General features: G+C 42.5%; 1 protein-coding gene across 7 annotated transcripts in view; it reads left to right on the top strand.

Moving 5' to 3' along the window:
• The window catches only part of dhcr7 (7-dehydrocholesterol reductase), a 49,745-nt gene extending 43,144 nt beyond the window's left edge, over window positions 1–6,601 (top strand). For all 7 annotated transcript variants that reach the window (XM_048545557.2, XM_059652196.1, XM_048545555.2 and 4 more), the window contains one exon: window positions 2,778–6,601. In XM_048545557.2, the coding sequence (XP_048401514.1) occupies window positions 2,778–3,242 (465 nt within the window). In that variant the 3' untranslated portion in view covers window positions 3,243–6,601. The remainder of the gene's footprint in view (window positions 1–2,777) is intronic.
• Window positions 6,602–17,198: the final 10,597 nt, after the last annotated feature.

Below are 17,198 nucleotides of genomic sequence, written 5' to 3'. Positions count from 1 at the left end.
GGTGGGATAGACCCATGTTAGTTGCCCAGTAGCATTTGAGCATAGGAGGTAGTGTTTCCTTAATGGGTCATTGGACTTACATCCCCATTGCCCTCTGTCCAGTTTACCATTTTCTCCTGTTCTTCACCACCTCCAGCTAATCCATCCCCACCCACTCACCTAACACCCTCCAAACTGAGCCCCTGACGAGATTATCTCCCACACTCACCTTACACTCACGCTCCAGCACCTGGTAGACTGGGAGCCACAGTGGTCCCAGTTGTAGGACTCTGGTGGCACTGCCAAGGCTTAGGAACTTCCAACCATTTCACTGGTCAGCATCTGTCAGAAACAGGATCTCCTGCCCCAAAGAAGATTAGGCCTTCTCTCCCTGTGTTGCTCAGTTTTCTGCTGGAGTGGGGGTGGGCTTGCCACGCTGACTTCTTCAGAAGGTGGGGGAGAGGGGAATCTGGCACTTTGTTAAAAGCCAACCCACGTACCTGGTGTGGCTTCCTCTACATTGGGGAAACCAAGCGGAGGCTTGGGGACCGCTTTGCAGAACACCTCTGCTCGGTTCGCAATAAACAACTGCACCTCCCAGTCGCAAACCACTCCCCCTCCCATTCTTTAGATGACATGTCCATCATGGGCCTCCTGCAGTGCCACAATGATGCCACCCGAAGGTTGCAGGAACAGCAACTCATATTCCGCTTGGGAATCCTGCAGCTCAATGGTATCAATGTGGACTTCACAAGCTTCAAAATCTCCCCTCCCCCCACTGCATCCCAAAACCAGCCCAGCCTGTCTCCGCTTCCCTAACCTGTTCTTCCTCTCACCCATCCCTTCCTCCCACCCCAAGCCGCACGTCCATCTCCTACCTACTAACCTCATCCCACCTCCTTGACCTGTCCGTCTTCCCTGGACTGACCTATCCCCTCCCTACCTCCCCACCTATACTCTCCTCTCCACCTATCTTCTCCTCTCTCCATCTTCGGTCCGCCTCCCCCTCTCTCTCTATTTATTTCAGAACCCTCTCCCCATCCCCCTCTCTGATGAAGGGTCTAGGCCCGAAACGTCAGCTTTTGTGCTCCTGAGATGCTGCTGGGCCTGCTGTGTTCATCCAGCCTCACATTTTATTATCTCACTGATGAACAGATGTGAATGTGGCACAAGCAGAAATTTACCCAAAAACTAAAGCACAAGTAGCAATAGTTACAGAAACAGAGAATCGATATTATCTAGATCTTCTGCATTTGGACCTGTACTGCTTGAGTATCAGAGGAGTCATGAATGGTGCCGAACATTAGTGAATGTCCCCACTTCTGACCTTATGACGGAGGGAAGGTCATTGATGAAACAGCTGAAGATGGTGAGGACGAGGACACTACCCTGAGGAACTCGTGCAGGGATGTCCTGTAGTTGAGATGACTGACCTCCAACAATCACAACCATCTTCCTTTGTACCAAGTATTACTTCAGCAGAGAAATTCCCCCAGACCACCCCACTTCCAGTTCCCATTGATTCCAGTTTTGCTAGGGCTCCTCGATGCCACACTCAGTCTAATGCAGCCTTCATGTCAAAGGCATGTCTAGAATTCAGCTCGTTTGTCCATGTTTGAACCAAAGTTATAAGGAGGTCAGGACCTCTGCGGCCTGTTGGAACCCAAACTGTGCGTCACTGAGCAGATTATTGCTGTGCATATGCTGCTTGATAACACTGCAGATAACACCTCGTATCAGCTTACTGATAGTTGAAACTAGACTGCTAGGCCAGTAACTGGATTTATCCTGCTTTTTGTTGACAGGCCATGTCTGGGCAATTTTCTTTATTGTTGGCTAGGTTCCAACATTGTAGCAGAAGTGGAACTGCGTGGGAAGGATTCTGAAATAGCCCGAGCAAGCCATTTAGTTCAACGCTAATTAGATGTGGTGACCAAATATCCACACTGGAATAAGTAATTTTTAAGAAATGCAGTGGAATCCAATCTTCAGCATCCACTCTCCTGAATCACCAGACTATGGTGTTCAAACCTGAGTTTAAACCCCCCTGCAAAATGGCGCCTCCAACATTTCAGCCACCCTCAGTGCATTGGCTTGTTCTGTGACACTTCTCTCCAGACTCTTCTGTCTGAATTGTGAACGTTACCAACTAAATGTCTCTTTTTTTAAAATTTTTAAGAGCATAGAAAGATCATGAGCAGATTCTGGGAACCTTTGACAAACAGAGGGATGGATGCTGTACAAGTGCAAACTGATGAATATTTATTATCTCGTAGCACTATATACAGAAACATGTTGGAGGTGGACTTCATTGGGCACTTCTTTATCACTTCTAGGTTCCATTTGACATCACTGGTGATGCAGTCTAGCTATTAGTATAAACTATCCCTACTTATTCCCCGCCAATGGGTTTTGGCACTGGAGAGTACATGTTCCACCTACCCTCCATGATTATACCAATGACAGGGATCGCACAAGGTTTCCCATCTGCCAGTGACCAATTGAGCCTTAAATGGGCAATTTATTCCACTCAAGGACTTCAGATGCCAACTGGATTTTAATCAATTACTATTATTGTAAACTTATACTACAAGCAAATCACATTTACTTGCTCAAACACAGAAGGAATCAGTGATACATGCCAGATCGAGTCTCAGAAAGATGGGGAATTAAAAATGTATTTCACACTTGATGATGCTGTGATTGTGTAGAATATCTCTGCATTGATAATTATGGCCAAGCAATTGTAACTGGAAAGATTGCAAAATTGTAACTTCATTTTGTTTTCAATGTCGCAGGGCCTGTACCTAGTCTACAACCCAGTGCAACTTTCAACTCCCAGTGCAATAGGAATCCTACTCCTGGGTCTGATTGGCTACTATATCTTCAGAATGACAAACCACCAGAAAGACCTCTTCAGGCGCACAGATGGGAATTGTAAGATTTGGGGCAAGAAGCCTGAATACATTGAATGCTCCTATTTATCCAATGATGGTAAAAAGCATCACAGTAAGCTGATGATCTCTGGGTTTTGGGGCCTGGCTCGCCACTTTAACTACACAGGGGATCTCATGGGCTCACTATCCTACTGCTTGGCTTGTGGGTTTGGACACCTCCTGCCTTATTTCTATATCATCTACATGTCAATCTTGCTGGTCCATCGTTGTATTAGGGATGAACATCGCTGCTCAAGTAAGTATGGTAAGGACTGGAAACATTATACTGATGCAGTGCCTTATCGCCTGTTGCCAGGTGTCTTTTAGAATGGTTCCTGTCATCGTTGTACAGTTTTCAGAAGCCTGGCTTACTTCAGTCAATGAAAAGTTTGCATCACAAATTCTGATTCACAAGTAAATATTTTCATGGGCATAACAGATGAAGCATTATGGGTTCTGAATATAACAGAAATCTGATCACATTCGTAAAAGCGACCTATCCAATTTTAACAAACTTACCTGGGCTTCCTGTGTAAACTGACCAAAGTTAGACCAAAGTCTAACCATTGATGTATTAGAAAGGTGTTGCCTGAATGGACATTAAATTTCTCCAAATCAATGGATGGAAGTGATAAATACCAGCACAAGCCGAGTGCCTGACCTTTTGGTTTTCACCTGTCCTAATTATTTCTTGTAATTTCATTTTTAAAATGCTGCTTTGGGTATGATCCCCAAATAGAATGATGGAATTTCAATTTCTGCAAGAGATATAGGCTTAACATTTTGCTCCTGTGCAGCTTTAGCACAGTTGGCAAACCATTCATTTTAAACGAGTTAATGATTACAGACAAGTCAAAAAACTTGTAAAAATCACCTTTCATGACATCCTGATGTTCAAGTACTTTGTGGGTATTGAAGTACATTTGACGTGAAATCACGCTTTCAATTTTAAAAATGCAGCACCCAATTAGCAACAAACTCTCCTCAACATTATGTTGGTCCTGATAGAGTCATAGAGAGTTCAGCATGGAAACTGACCCTTTAGTCCAACTTTCCATGCTGACCAGATATCCTAGATTAATCTAGATCCGTTTGCCAGCATTTGGCCCATATTCCTCCAAATCCTTCCGCTTCGTATACCCATGCAGACGCCTCCACCATCTGCTCTGGCAGTTCATTCCATGCACGCTCAACCATCTGTGTGATAAAGTTGCTCCTTAGGTCTATTTTAAATCTTTCCTCTCTCACCTTAAACCTACGCCCTCTAGTTTTGGATTCCTCAACCCTGGGGTAAATTCCTTGACTATTCACCCGTACCCATGCCTGTCATGATTTGATGAACCTCTATGAAGTCACCCCTCAGCCTAATGATTTGAGAAACAAATGTTGGCCAGGATGCAAAGGGCAATTCCTCTGATCACCAAATGAGCTATGTTTAATATGAATTTTAATGGCCAAATTCTGCAGCACTTCTGTCAAAAGAATAATTGGGCCTGAGGAAAGTTCAGAACATCTTGCCAAAAGTATGTCTTTATCTTCTTGATCCTATGATAAAGAAACAGATTCACACACCATCAAGACAACATTAACAACTGCAAACACAATAAGGGAAGTATTGGACACCTGGCCTCTCAATTCAGTAGTATTCGGTACGATCATGGATAATCTTCTGCCTCGGTTCTGTTCTCCACCGTGACCCTTAATAATATTCCTTGATTCCCTCAGTGTCCAAAAATCTGTCAATCTTAAACTTGGACGTCTACACTTTACTGTGACAGGGAATGTCATAGATTTGTAATGCTCTCAGTAAATAATCTTGTCTTCTGATCTGCGCTGTCCATTCTCAGTCCTCAATAAATGACCTTTTAATCTAAGACTGTGACCCATTGTTCTACACCACCCAGCCAGCAGGAATATTTCAATATCTTGTCCATCAAGCTCTCTTTTTTTTCTTTCAGTATGATTGCCTCTATATCTTTCAAACACCAGAGTCTATCGGACCATTCTACCTTACAGCTGGATTTAATTTTTCCCCCACCAATGAGTTTGTAAGCACTGGGGAGTACATTATTCACCTACCCTCAGTGATAATTTCAATGACAAGGATAATAGAAAGTTCCCCACCTACCAGTGACCAATTGGAGCCTTAAATGGGCAATTTATGTCCGTTCAAGGACTTCAGATGCCAACTGAATTTTAATTAATGAGCCTCCAATGGGTCCAGGTGGCAACAGGGTTAGAGTCAGGGAGCAATGCCCATCTGCTGAGATGTAACTCCACTGACTGAAGGTTTCCTTCCCCGTCCCCCGTACCCCCCAACCCGAGGGCCTCTCAAATCTCAGTTGTATCCCCTCTCCTCCAATATGTGAGGCAGCAATGACTGCGGTGGAGCCCGACTGAGTAATAACAACTGCCCATGTACAGGGCTCCAATGTCACAGATCTCTTCTGCCAACACCGCCTACCCCATCCATCCTCTCTCTCCGTTTTCACTAAGGGGTCACAACAGTTTTCAAGTGTCCAAATGATCTCATAGTGGGAAGATGTTCGGGAATCTCTGGCCTAAGCTTTAGAACATTGACTAATCTTTTCTGATTTAAAAAAAATTCTGCTTTTCTTTCTTCGAACCAACACGGAAAATGTCACATTTCACCATATTATACCTTGCACACAGACGCTCATGCTCACCTGTCTATATTTGGCAGTAGCCTCTTTGTGTTTCCCTACAGTTTATTCCCATTTAATGCAAACATTATCCACTTATTCCTACTATATTGTGTCAAGGAGCCAATTCTCAATCTAAGCAGATATTATTGGCCCAATTATATGATAGATTCATAAAATCTTACAATACAGAAGGAGGCCATTCAGCCCACTTTGACTGTACTGGCTCCTGAAATAACTACCCAGCTCTGCAATCTTGTGTAACAAACTTTGTACAGGACCTTGGACTCCAGTACCATTAGCTCTTTTTAATGTAACCCATTCAAGAATATAATGTGATCCAAAAAATGACTTTGTTCAGAAAAATGACCTAACAGTCCGAAAAACTGTCATCTCAGGAGTTCTGCAGCACATAATATTTGGGAAATAATTTCACATTTATTCCAAAGTGGCAAAACTGCTGGAAATTCCTTCTTTTGTCAGTTACATGGAGGGATCAGGCTATATTAGTGAGTGAAGTGGCCGTATAATCCAATAGTGGTTGCAAATGACTGAGGAATTTTGAATGTAGTCCTGATTCAGCTTTGTACACAAATTTCCTCAGAGGAAAGGGGAGCTCAGCCCCTCCCTCATAAGCTCTGACTGTCTATTAATAGCAAGTCATTGCAAGGAATGTTCTGAAACACTGAAGAATTGAAATTTTCTCTGATGTTGTTGGGATGTGTCGTTATGAAAGCTTAAAATTGCCTTGGTAAACAGGAAATGAAAACGTCAAAACATTTTACTGGCTACATTTAGTAATTATCACATGTAACATTTTCACATGGAATCAGAGATTCTCGACATTTGGAGCAATCCATCATGTCAAACTTGCAGAGATAAAGGGAACTGCAGATGCTGGAGAATCCAAGATAACAAAGTGTGGAGCTGGATGAACACAGCAGGCCAAGCAGCATCTCAGGAGCACAAAAGCTGACGTTTCGGGCCTAGACCCTTCATCAGAGAGGGGGATGGGGAGAGGGTTCTGGAATAAATAGGGACAGAGGGGGAGGCAGACCGAAGATGGGGAGAAAAGAAGATAGGTGGAGAGGAGAGTGTAGGTGGGGAAGTAGGGAAGGGACAGGTCAGTCCAGGGAAGACGGACAGGTCAAGGAGGTGGGATGAGGTTAGTAGGCAGGAAATGGAGGTGCGGCTTGGGGTGGGAGGAAGGGATGGGTGAGAGGAAGAACAGGGCAGGGAGGCAGAGACAGGTTGGACTGGTTTTGGGATGCAGTGGGGGGAGGGGATGAGCTGGGCTGGTTGTGTGATACAGTGGGGGGAGGGGACGAACTAGGCTGGTTTAGGGATGCGGTGGGGGAAGGGGAGATTTTGAAGCTGGTGAAGTCCACATTGATACCATTGGGCTACAGGGTTCCCAAGTGGAATATGAGTTGCTGTTCCTGCAACGTTCGGGTGGCATCATTGTGGCACTGCAGGATGCCCATGACGGACATGTCATGTAAAGAATGGGAGGGAGAGTTGAAATGGTTTGCGACTGGGAGGTGCTGTTGTTTATTGCGAACTGAGCGGAGGTGTTCTGCAAAGCGGTCCCCAAGCCTCCGCTTGGTTTCCACAACGTAGAGGAAGCCACACCGGGTACAGTGGATACAGTATACCACATTGGCAGATGCGCAGGTGAACCTCTGCTTAATACGGAAAGTCATCTTGGGGCCTGGGATGGGGGTGAGGGAGGAGGTGTGGGGGCAAGTATAGCACTTCCTGCAGTTGCAGGGGAAGGTGCCGGGTGTGGTCTTCCTCCACCGCATCCCTAAACTAGCCCAGTTCGTCCCCTCCCCCACTGCATCACACAACCAGCCCAGCTCTTCCCCTCCCCGCACTGCATCCCAAAACCAGCCCAGCCTGTCTCTGCCTCCCTAACCTGTTCTTCCTCTCACCCATCCCTTCCTCCCACCCCAAGCCGCACCTCCATTTGCTACCTACTAACCTCATCCCACCTCCTTGACCTGTCCATCTCCCCTGGACTGACCTATCCCCTCCCTACCTCCCCATCTATACTCTCCTCTCCACCTATCTTCTTTCCTCTCCATCTTTGGTCCGCCTCCCCCTCTCTCCCTATTTATTCCAGAACCCTCACCCCATCCCCCTATTTGATGAAGGGTCTAGGCCCGAAACGTCAGCTTGTCAAACTGTTGCATTTCTTTTTACGACTGAATTTACTTTCCATGTTTCATCAAAGCAAATATAAACACCTGATTTTGCACAAGTACTACAAAGTTAATTTATTGTAAAAATCCTAAACTTGCGGAAAAAAGACAAAAAAATCATTAACAATGTGTTGTGCCTGTTTATTCTTTAATTGTATTAGTTAAACAAGTAGATTGTTTCTGATATTTATAATTCCCAAAAAATATTGGAATTTGTTTCAAACTGTGATTGTAGTTTGCTGTAAGTTGTCAAACCAACAAACACACACTGTCTTGGTTTCTGTTTCCCTCTCTCTCTTTCTCTCTCTGTCTATAAAATGTAGAGGTCGTTGAAGAAAAACAGTTCCAAGGTATTTTTAATACTGTTGAAATTCATGTAATAGTTTTCTATTGCAGTATATTTATGCAAATGAATAAAAATGTAGCAAACTGCCTCAAAATATTGGTGTACTGCAAATTAGGACTGTCTTCTTCTGACTAATTTTTGTTTATTCAGTGCTAACTAGTTGTATTCTTAAATAAATCTTCTGCTTTGCAGTCTTTGTAAAATTATTTTGTGTCGTTATATATGCAATTCATTAACGGGATTCACTTCAAAAGATTCTGATTGTCCTACAGTTCAATAATAACATCTCCAAATATGTTTGTCTAACTAGCTCATGCCATCGTGGCATTGTTCCTCTGGTATCGCAACATTTTAGAATTTTTTTTGGTCTACAGCATAATTGTAGCAGCATTTTCAGAGGTTAAAAATTAAAATATTTGAAAATAACATTAGTAAAGCAGTAATACAGAAGCAAAATGCTGGAAGTACTCAACAGGTGTGACACCATCTGTGGATAAAGTAACTGAGTAAACAATTCGGGTCTGTAGCCTTTAAGCTCAGACAATAGGTCACAGATCTGAAACCTTTAGCTTGATCCTCACTTTGGGACCATAATCAAATGCCCAGATAATTTCTCTGTCTCAGTCCCACATTGCAATCTTACAATATAAATGCCCTCATTAGGCTGGCAGAAATCTCAGCATCCAGTCAGTGGTTTGTCATCGGGGTGAAAGATGTCTGCAGACCTCAAACGACAAAGGCTGATAGCTGCCATGATGGAGCCTGCCCTTGCCTTGTGAAAGAGAAATGGCAGATATTGGAGGAAGACCACACACCAAGGTGGCAATGGGGAGAGGGTGATTTAGTCTTGGAGAGATGGTGACACTATCACTGAACTAGTAACTCAGAGCCCAATCAAACGTTCTGGGGGCATGGTTTCAAATGCCACCAGGATAGCCGGTGAAGTTAATTTAATTAATTTACTAATTCATGAAATAAAACTGGAATTGAAAGCCAATCTCATGTAACAGTCATTGATCACTGTTGATGGTCATGTTCCACCAACCTTCTCTGAGGAAGGAAATCTGCTGTCTTTATCTGTTTTGTCCTACATGTGACTTCACACCAACGGCAATGTGGTTGATTTATAACAACCCATTTAACCACCCATTCAGATGTTCCAAACTGCTGTGGAAAGACAAAAGGGAACAAAATAAGTTTTGGAAATCAAAAGAAAAATGAGCTGAATTTTTTTGTTCAGCACGCTAGATAGAAAGAAATCCCACAGCGTGTGTCAAGTGAATATGCTCAGAAGGCATTTTGATAGAGAAGGAAAGGAGACTGCATTACTAATTACAACACAGAGTGAAGAACCCAGTTCAGATGATTCTGAATTGGACATTCCTCAAATTGAGTTAGAGACAAAAAAAACTGCAGATGTTGAAATGCAAAGTAGGCAAACAGGAGGCTGGAAGAAGCAAGGCACACAGCATCTGGTGGAAAGGAGAAGGCAACCTTTCAAGTATTACTGTTCTTTAGCACTGAAGAAACATTAATACCTGAGACATTGACTGCTCTTTTCATCATGATGCTGGCTGGCTTGCTGTGTACTTCCTCCCTCCTGTTTGTCATTCCTCAAATTGGACAATGAGGAAGATCTCAAAAATTGGGATAAACTATTGAGTTACTTTCCACAGAAAAATCAAAATGACCTGTGAGAATTATTATAATCAATTGGAAAGATAGGTGGGAATAAGCTGGGAAGTACTGATCTTATTTAACATTGACTTATCTGACATGGAGGCTCAGTGGTTAGCACTGCTACCTCAGTGCCAAGGATCTGAGTTCAATTCCAGCCTCGGACAACTACCTGTGTGGAGTTTGCACATTTTCCCCATGTCTGCGTGAGTTTTCTCTGGGTGCTCCGGTTTCCCGCCATATTCCAACGATATGGCCATGCTAAATTGCCCGTAGTACCCAGAGATGTGCAGGCTAGGTGGTTTGGCCGTGCGGAATGCAGGGTTACAGGGAGAGGGTAGAGGGGAATGGGTCTGGATGGGATGATTTTAGGAGAGTCGGTGTGGACATGTTGGGTTGAAAGGCTAAAACAGCTTCTTTCCGGCCATTAGCAGACTGATGAATAGACTCTGTATCCTCAAATCTTGCCAAGCACACGCCCTGTGCAATGTAACCTCTCACTAAACCTTTTCGATCTGTACATCCTTACTTCCTGTGATCTGCTGGTACTGCTCGTAAACAAAACTTTTCACTGTACTTTGGTACATGTGACAATGGATCAATCAATCAGTCAATGTAGACATTCTCTGATACCAATTACACATGGTGTGGATGTAGGAAATGCCATTCCAATTTAGTAACATTCTTATAGACAGCCCTGTAAAGTTGGCACAGGTTCAAAAAGTGATTGTCTTTGAGCAGTGTTCAATCGACTAAGAGGGAAGTACTATGATTCCTGGGACTGAGTAGGTTTATTGAAATTTTGTACTGAATTTTAGCAGTGTGGTACGCTAAACCTTGCTTCTATAGGTTCTCCTACCTCTAGAAGTAACACTGACACTTTATCTCCACAAAATTGTGAATTTTTGATTTTTCCTTAATTAATTCAAGTGGTCTTCTCACCTCATGTCCAAAATTTAATTCAAATGAACTGCTTTCAGTAGATTCATTAGGTACATCCCTAACTGCAAAAAGTACAAATGGAATTCCTTTATCCCAATCCTCTGAATAGTCTTGACTACAAACACTCAACATGGTCTTTAAAGTTTGATGCCATTTGATGCCACTGCTCTAATATATCACTGTTCCTTCACGGTCGCTGGGTCAGAATCCTGGAATTCCCTCCCTAATAATATTGTGGGTCAACCCACAGAAGGAGGACTGCAGCTGTTCAAGAAGGCAGCTCACCACCACCTTCTTAAGGGCAACTAGGAATGCGCAAGTAATGCTGGCCAACCAGCGATGCCCACACAGAAAAAATGTACACTCAAGATGACATTCTTCTACCTCATCATACTTCCCAGATATTTCTCTGACAGTCATGCAAACACCCCACTAGCTTGATGTACCAACTTTGTTTGCATCAGCAACACCCGCATGATCAATGGCGATTTCATTTGTTCTGCTAATTTATCAAATGAAATGAAAAAGGCTTCTACATCCTTCTTGATGAACTTTGGCAATGCTTGGATATATTTAAACAGATCTCCACCAGGTCTTTAGCTGCAATGGGATTGCTGTCCATCTCTGTCCTCATCACTACTCCTACTTTTCACTTCTACATCCACCATTTTAAATTGATTTTGAGTGTTCAGTTCCAACTGCTGAAGATTAAAAACTCTCTCTTTCTCCCTTTCTTCTGCCAGGGCCATCCTTTCCTTTTATTTTTTCCTAATTGTTTAGTCATAATTCAAACTGTTTAATTTCCTTTTCTCTTGCTATTGTCTCCAATACAAGCTGCTTCATTTGTAATTGAATCTTAGTCATTTCCAATGATTCTGTTTGCATTCCTGGCAATTGTAAATGCTGCGCTATTGCAACAAATATTTTCCCTTTCCTCACAGACACAGACAATTCCAACTTCAACTTGTTTGCCACTTCCAAAAGTTTTGCCTTACTTGCTTCCTGTAAAACACCCAAAGTTACTTTTGCACCCCCAGGAAATTCTTCATGACAGAAAGAGCCATTATTAGTCAGGTAAACCCTGTTTAAACCAACCGAATGCAGTACACAAAATAAGGAAACACCAGCACTCATCTTTGATTCCAATAAGCCTAAACTGAACCTGGAATTAGAAATATTGATCCTGATGAGAGCCCCTGATTTGTTATAGATCAGACCAAACCTCCTCAAAGCATGTCAAGGAGATAGCCTAGACCCTAACTTTTTCTTATTTTAAAAGTAAGTGCCAGGCATTGAGTTCTGGAAGCAATTCGATTTGTTAAACTACCAGACTTGAAACAAAAGGATGATCAGAGATAATGGGAACTGCAGATGCTGGAGAATCCGAGATAACAAAGTGTGGAGCTAGATGAACACATCAGGCCAAGCAGCATCTCAGGAGCACAAAAGCTGACATTTTGGGGCTAGACTCTTCATCAGAAAAGACTTGACTTGAAGCAAAACACACTTTATTCATATGCTATAATTAAAATATAAGCAAAGAAAGAAGGATTGGAATAACTTCACTCTCTTGGAAAATTTAAAAGAATGATGGATTATTTAACTACTAAACATCAACTGTTCCAAAGTAGTTACATCCTATAAACATACCTTTGGCAAAGGCAAAATCAGTAAAATAGATGATCTCATATGCAATTCTCCAATCCAAGAGGAAATAACATCAACAAAAAGATTCTGAGAGACAGAGAGAACTCAAGTGTTTTGCTGCAGCGGGCAGAGATGTATTGCAGCTTCCAAACTCTGAAGTAAAATCCTGAGATAGTAGGAACTGCAGATGCTGGAGAATCTGACTTAACAAGGTGTGGAGCTGGATGAACACAGCAGGCCAAGCAGCATCAGAGGAGCAGAAAGACTGACGTTTCAGGCCTAGACTCGAAATGCTCAGTGATTAAAATGGTTTTTAAAATTGCATGAGATAACAAGGTATAGAGTTGGATGAACACAGCAGGCCAAGCAGCAAATGAAAATTTTTCTGCATTTTTCTGAAGAGGGGTCTAGGCCCGAAACATCAGCTTTCCTGCTCCTCTGATGCTGCTTGGCCTGCTGTGTTCATCCAGCTCTACACCTTGTTATCTAAGTAAAATCCTGGTTCTGTGAGAGGTTGACCCCACCCATTCAGGCTGCTTCTATTTTTCTAACTTAAAAAAGGCCAAGGCCTTACAAGCTGTTTATTGGCTTGAAGCAGGCTGTTTGTCATCTCTGTCTCAACCTCTCATCATTAAAAAAAAGGACAAAATACACCTCATAATGCCACAGTATTATCACAGGATGAAGTAAAAAATTTTACATCAGGACTTGCTGCAATGATCTTTCAGTAAAATGATGATTGGGTACCTGAGAAAGTTCCAGACATCAGTATGTTTAAATTATTCTTAAATGTAGCAGCTAGACTACTGCTTCCATTCAAAGACCAAAGCCTAATGGATCCGCATCTGAACTAAAGTTGGATTTGAAACTCTCATCAATTCTGTAGCTGTTAGTTTTGTAATATTGTTGACAAGAAATTGAATGGACGGTGAGGGAAATGTCATCTCTTTCTTCATCATTTGAACTTTGATCCTTGGCCTCACTGGAATCTTTTTCCTATTTGTCTTTTCAGAAAAGAATCCCAGATAATCTCTGCAGAGGACAGCCTCTTGTCTGTCGTCCATTAAATGTGTTTGTGATTAAGGGGCATTAGTTTAACTTCAACAGTAAACTCAGCTCTTACCAGTTTATCCATTTACTGTAAGAATACATTTATTTCTAATAAATGAGGTCTTTTGCATTTATTGGAGATAACTAATGAAAGTTTTATATGACAATAACAAAGAGAAACAAATTTACCATTTTGATAATTAAACAAAACATTATCACTTGAGGTAGTTCTTGTGGTGTAATGGGACTTCATTACTCGCACACTGCTCCTATTACAGTCGCAACGGGGTTCCCTGAATCTGTACTGAATTTGTTGATGCTCTTCATCAGAGCTCATCTAGACTTGAAATGATCGCTTACTCTCACTCCACTGCTGTCAGACCCACTGTGATCTCCAGAATATGTTGTTTTCAGTACAGATTCCAGCATCTGCAGTAATTTGCTCCTTCACTGATTCTCTTCTATGTTTGTGAAATGACGTGAAAAACAAAGATATGTGAAGAAACCATGTCTCATTGAGTAGCAAAGCAAACTCAGTGGGCTGAATGGCCTACTTCTGCTTCTACATGTTATGGTCTTCAGTACTTAGCTGTTATTCATTTTCATTTCTTCTCAAGGTCTATAAGAAAAGTTGTGAGTTTTGTTTTTGTTCATGAGGATTTTTGCAGACAGTTATTTTGTTTTCCAATGTATTTGTCAGACAGAGCGCATATATGCTGTTTTTGGAAAGAACTAGTTGTTTTGGGTGGGCAGGCGGAGAGGGAAACCTTTGATCTGAAGCCACAGAGTTTACCATATCTGAGAAAGCAAATTACTTCAGTTTGTACAGCACTCAGGTATGTAAACACAGGGCAATATTGATAGGCTCGGCAAGCTAGTGGCTGTGTATCACAAAGGGGTGGGTTGGGCAGGCAAGGTCTTTTGAAAAGGAAGTTTATCACAGCAGTGTATACAAAATGTGTCATTTGTCTGGACATCAACTGTATATTATCCCTCGATAAGCTTCCAAAGGAAAATTATACAACAGCTGATTTGACAGTGTGCATATTATTACACATCAATTGTGCATGAATGCCCACACTATTGTTATTTATTCTCACCACAAGGTAAAGTGATATCTGCAAACCTCCGCAAGCAACAGAACAGTGTAAATTATTGAACAAGTGGAGATAAAATTCTTATCTGCTAATTTTATGAAAAAGGCAAAATGTTTTATATGATAACTTTATTTGCCTTTATGTTTTAGTAAACTTTGCAGACAGATCTTTACTCATTTCCCATGCACAGGGCACAGGAAACAGTTATAAGAGATGGATCTTTCAAGGTTTTTGGCACCTAGTTAGCCTGGGACTTCTTTGGTCTCTTACATTTGGAACACAAAATTTACCTTAGTATCCATCGATGTGGGTGATTCCTATCTAATCGATCTTAATCCTACAATGGTTTGTAGAACATGATAACAACCTCTTCACTATTCTATAGCCTGCCATTATTTACAAAATCCAGAATGCTGCTGGCCATTTCTTCAGCTTTATTTGCCTGCGTGCAGACACAGAGACGTCTACATTTGAATCATTTTGTCTCTGTTTATTTACACCCCCACAGTCCCAAACCCAACTACATGAGCTGGAACAAGAACAAAGTGGCTGGAAAAGCTCAGCAGGTCTGGCAGCATCTGTGAAGGACAAAACAGAGTTAACGTTTTGGGTCTGGTGACCCTTCCTCAGAACAGATAGTGGCTGGGAAAAGATAATAAAGTGTGGAGCTGGATAAACACAGCAGGCCCAGCAGCATCTCAGGAGCACAAAAGCTGATGTTTCGGGCCTAGACCCTTCATCAGAGAGGGGGATGGGGTGAGGGTTCTGGAATAAATAGGGAGAGAGGGGGAGGCGGACCGAAGATGGGGAGAAAAGAAGATAGGTGGAGAGAGTATAGGTGGGGAGATAGGGAGGGGATAGGTCAGTCCAGGGAAGACGGACAGGTCAAGGAGGTGGGATGAGGTTAGTAGGTAGGAAATGGAGGTGCAGCTTGGGGTGGGAGGAAGGGATGGGTGAGAGGAAGAACAGGTTAGGGAGGCAGAGACAGGTTGGACTGGTTGTGTGATGCAGTGGGGGGAGGGGAAGAGCTGGGCTGGTTGTGTGGTGCAGTGGGGGGAGGGGACAAACTGGGCTGGTTTAGGGATGCGGTGGGGGAAGGGGAGATTTTGAAGCTGGTGAAGTCAACATTGATACCATTGGGCTGCAGGGTTCCCAAGCGGAATATGAGTTGCTGTTCCTGCAACCTTCGGGTGGCATCATTGTGGCACTGCACGAGGCCCATGATGGACATGTCATCTAAAGAATGGGAGGGGGAGTTGAAATGGTTCGCGACTGGGAGGTGCAGTTGTTTATTGCGAACCGAGCGGAGGTGTTCTGCTTACATTTTCCCACTATCTAAGTCAAATAGCTGGATCACTGACATTGGAATACACAGTTTCCAAGATTTCTCCAATTCAAGCAACACTCCTGAATCCTAACCCCTTGTTTCCTGCTTGCTGACGCAAGTTTTATCAATGTTGCTGCATATCGTTATAGACCTGAATTTTCACTCTTGTGGCACATCATACGCTTTCTGAAAATGCAAACTCATGCTGATGTGGAGGTGCCAGTGTTGGACTGAGGTGGACAAGGTCAAAAATCACATGACACCAGATTATAGTCCAACAGGTTTATTTGTGTCTTCAACCTTCAATCTTCAACAGGACTATAACCTGGTATTGTGTGATTTTAGACCTCGTCCTCGAGTTTAACCTTCATCTGTACAACTCATCACTTCTTCTAACTGAGACTTGATAAAATGAACGGCTGTACATCAGCATTTTACTTCAGAAATGTAATCCCTACTTTCTTGGCCTAGTCACAGATCAATACGTATTGAATAAATATCATCTGGTCTTAATGCAGGAAATGGAAAACTCTTTAATTAATAATTTACAGAGAGTTTGAAACCCTAGCAGAATAAGTTCATTTGGAGACTGGTTGGATACTCCAGCTATTGTCTGGTCTCTACACTAATGACCAAACAGTTATCTCCTCGCTCACTTTTCTAATAGATTCAAGAAATAATGTTGACTGCCACATTTGGGATCAAAGCTGTGAATATAGCCCTAGTAGGCTGTTCATTGATCACAATACACCCCATTTTACTTTACCATCCTCTAGTATGCTTAAAACCTGCTTTCATTGCTTTCAAAATTCAACCCCATTTACATACAAGAGAAGTGTATTTCACAGGAATACAGCATGCTTAAGTTTGAAACTTGCTTGCACAATTTGCACCTTTTTATTTTGTGAAGAATGGCCATCTTTTTGTCATAAGCATTTGTGCTGAAAGCCAGCAATTTGTGAAAATTGTATCATTCAGAGTTAGTGAGAGTTCTAAGGGTTTGCTACGCTTTATTGTTACAAAATCTGCCCAAGCTCCTTCTTCCTCTTAGGCTCCTCCTCAGGATCGAGGGTAGCTTGTTTTCACTCCAGGCTTGTGAGTTCTGAGGTGACCAAACAGTCCAATGCTGGACGTATCCATCCTTGCACAGTTGGAGCAGGTGCTGCTTGAAGAGATGGGTGTGATGCTTAGATCTTCACATGCTCCTTCCATTGTTTGCAGTTGGCCTTCCTCTGGGCCTGTCAGAGATGCTAGAGATAATTGGCATCTTTGCAGATTCTTCCTCTCCATTTTGACTGGTCATGGGCAACAGGTTCCAACAAGTTGGTAG

Source organism: Stegostoma tigrinum, chromosome 17 (assembly GCF_030684315.1).
Source record: "Stegostoma tigrinum isolate sSteTig4 chromosome 17, sSteTig4.hap1, whole genome shotgun sequence".
NCBI lineage: Eukaryota > Metazoa > Chordata > Chondrichthyes > Orectolobiformes > Stegostomatidae > Stegostoma > Stegostoma tigrinum.
Note: the sequence above shows the minus strand (reverse complement) of the source record. Positions and strands in the feature narration are given on the sequence as shown.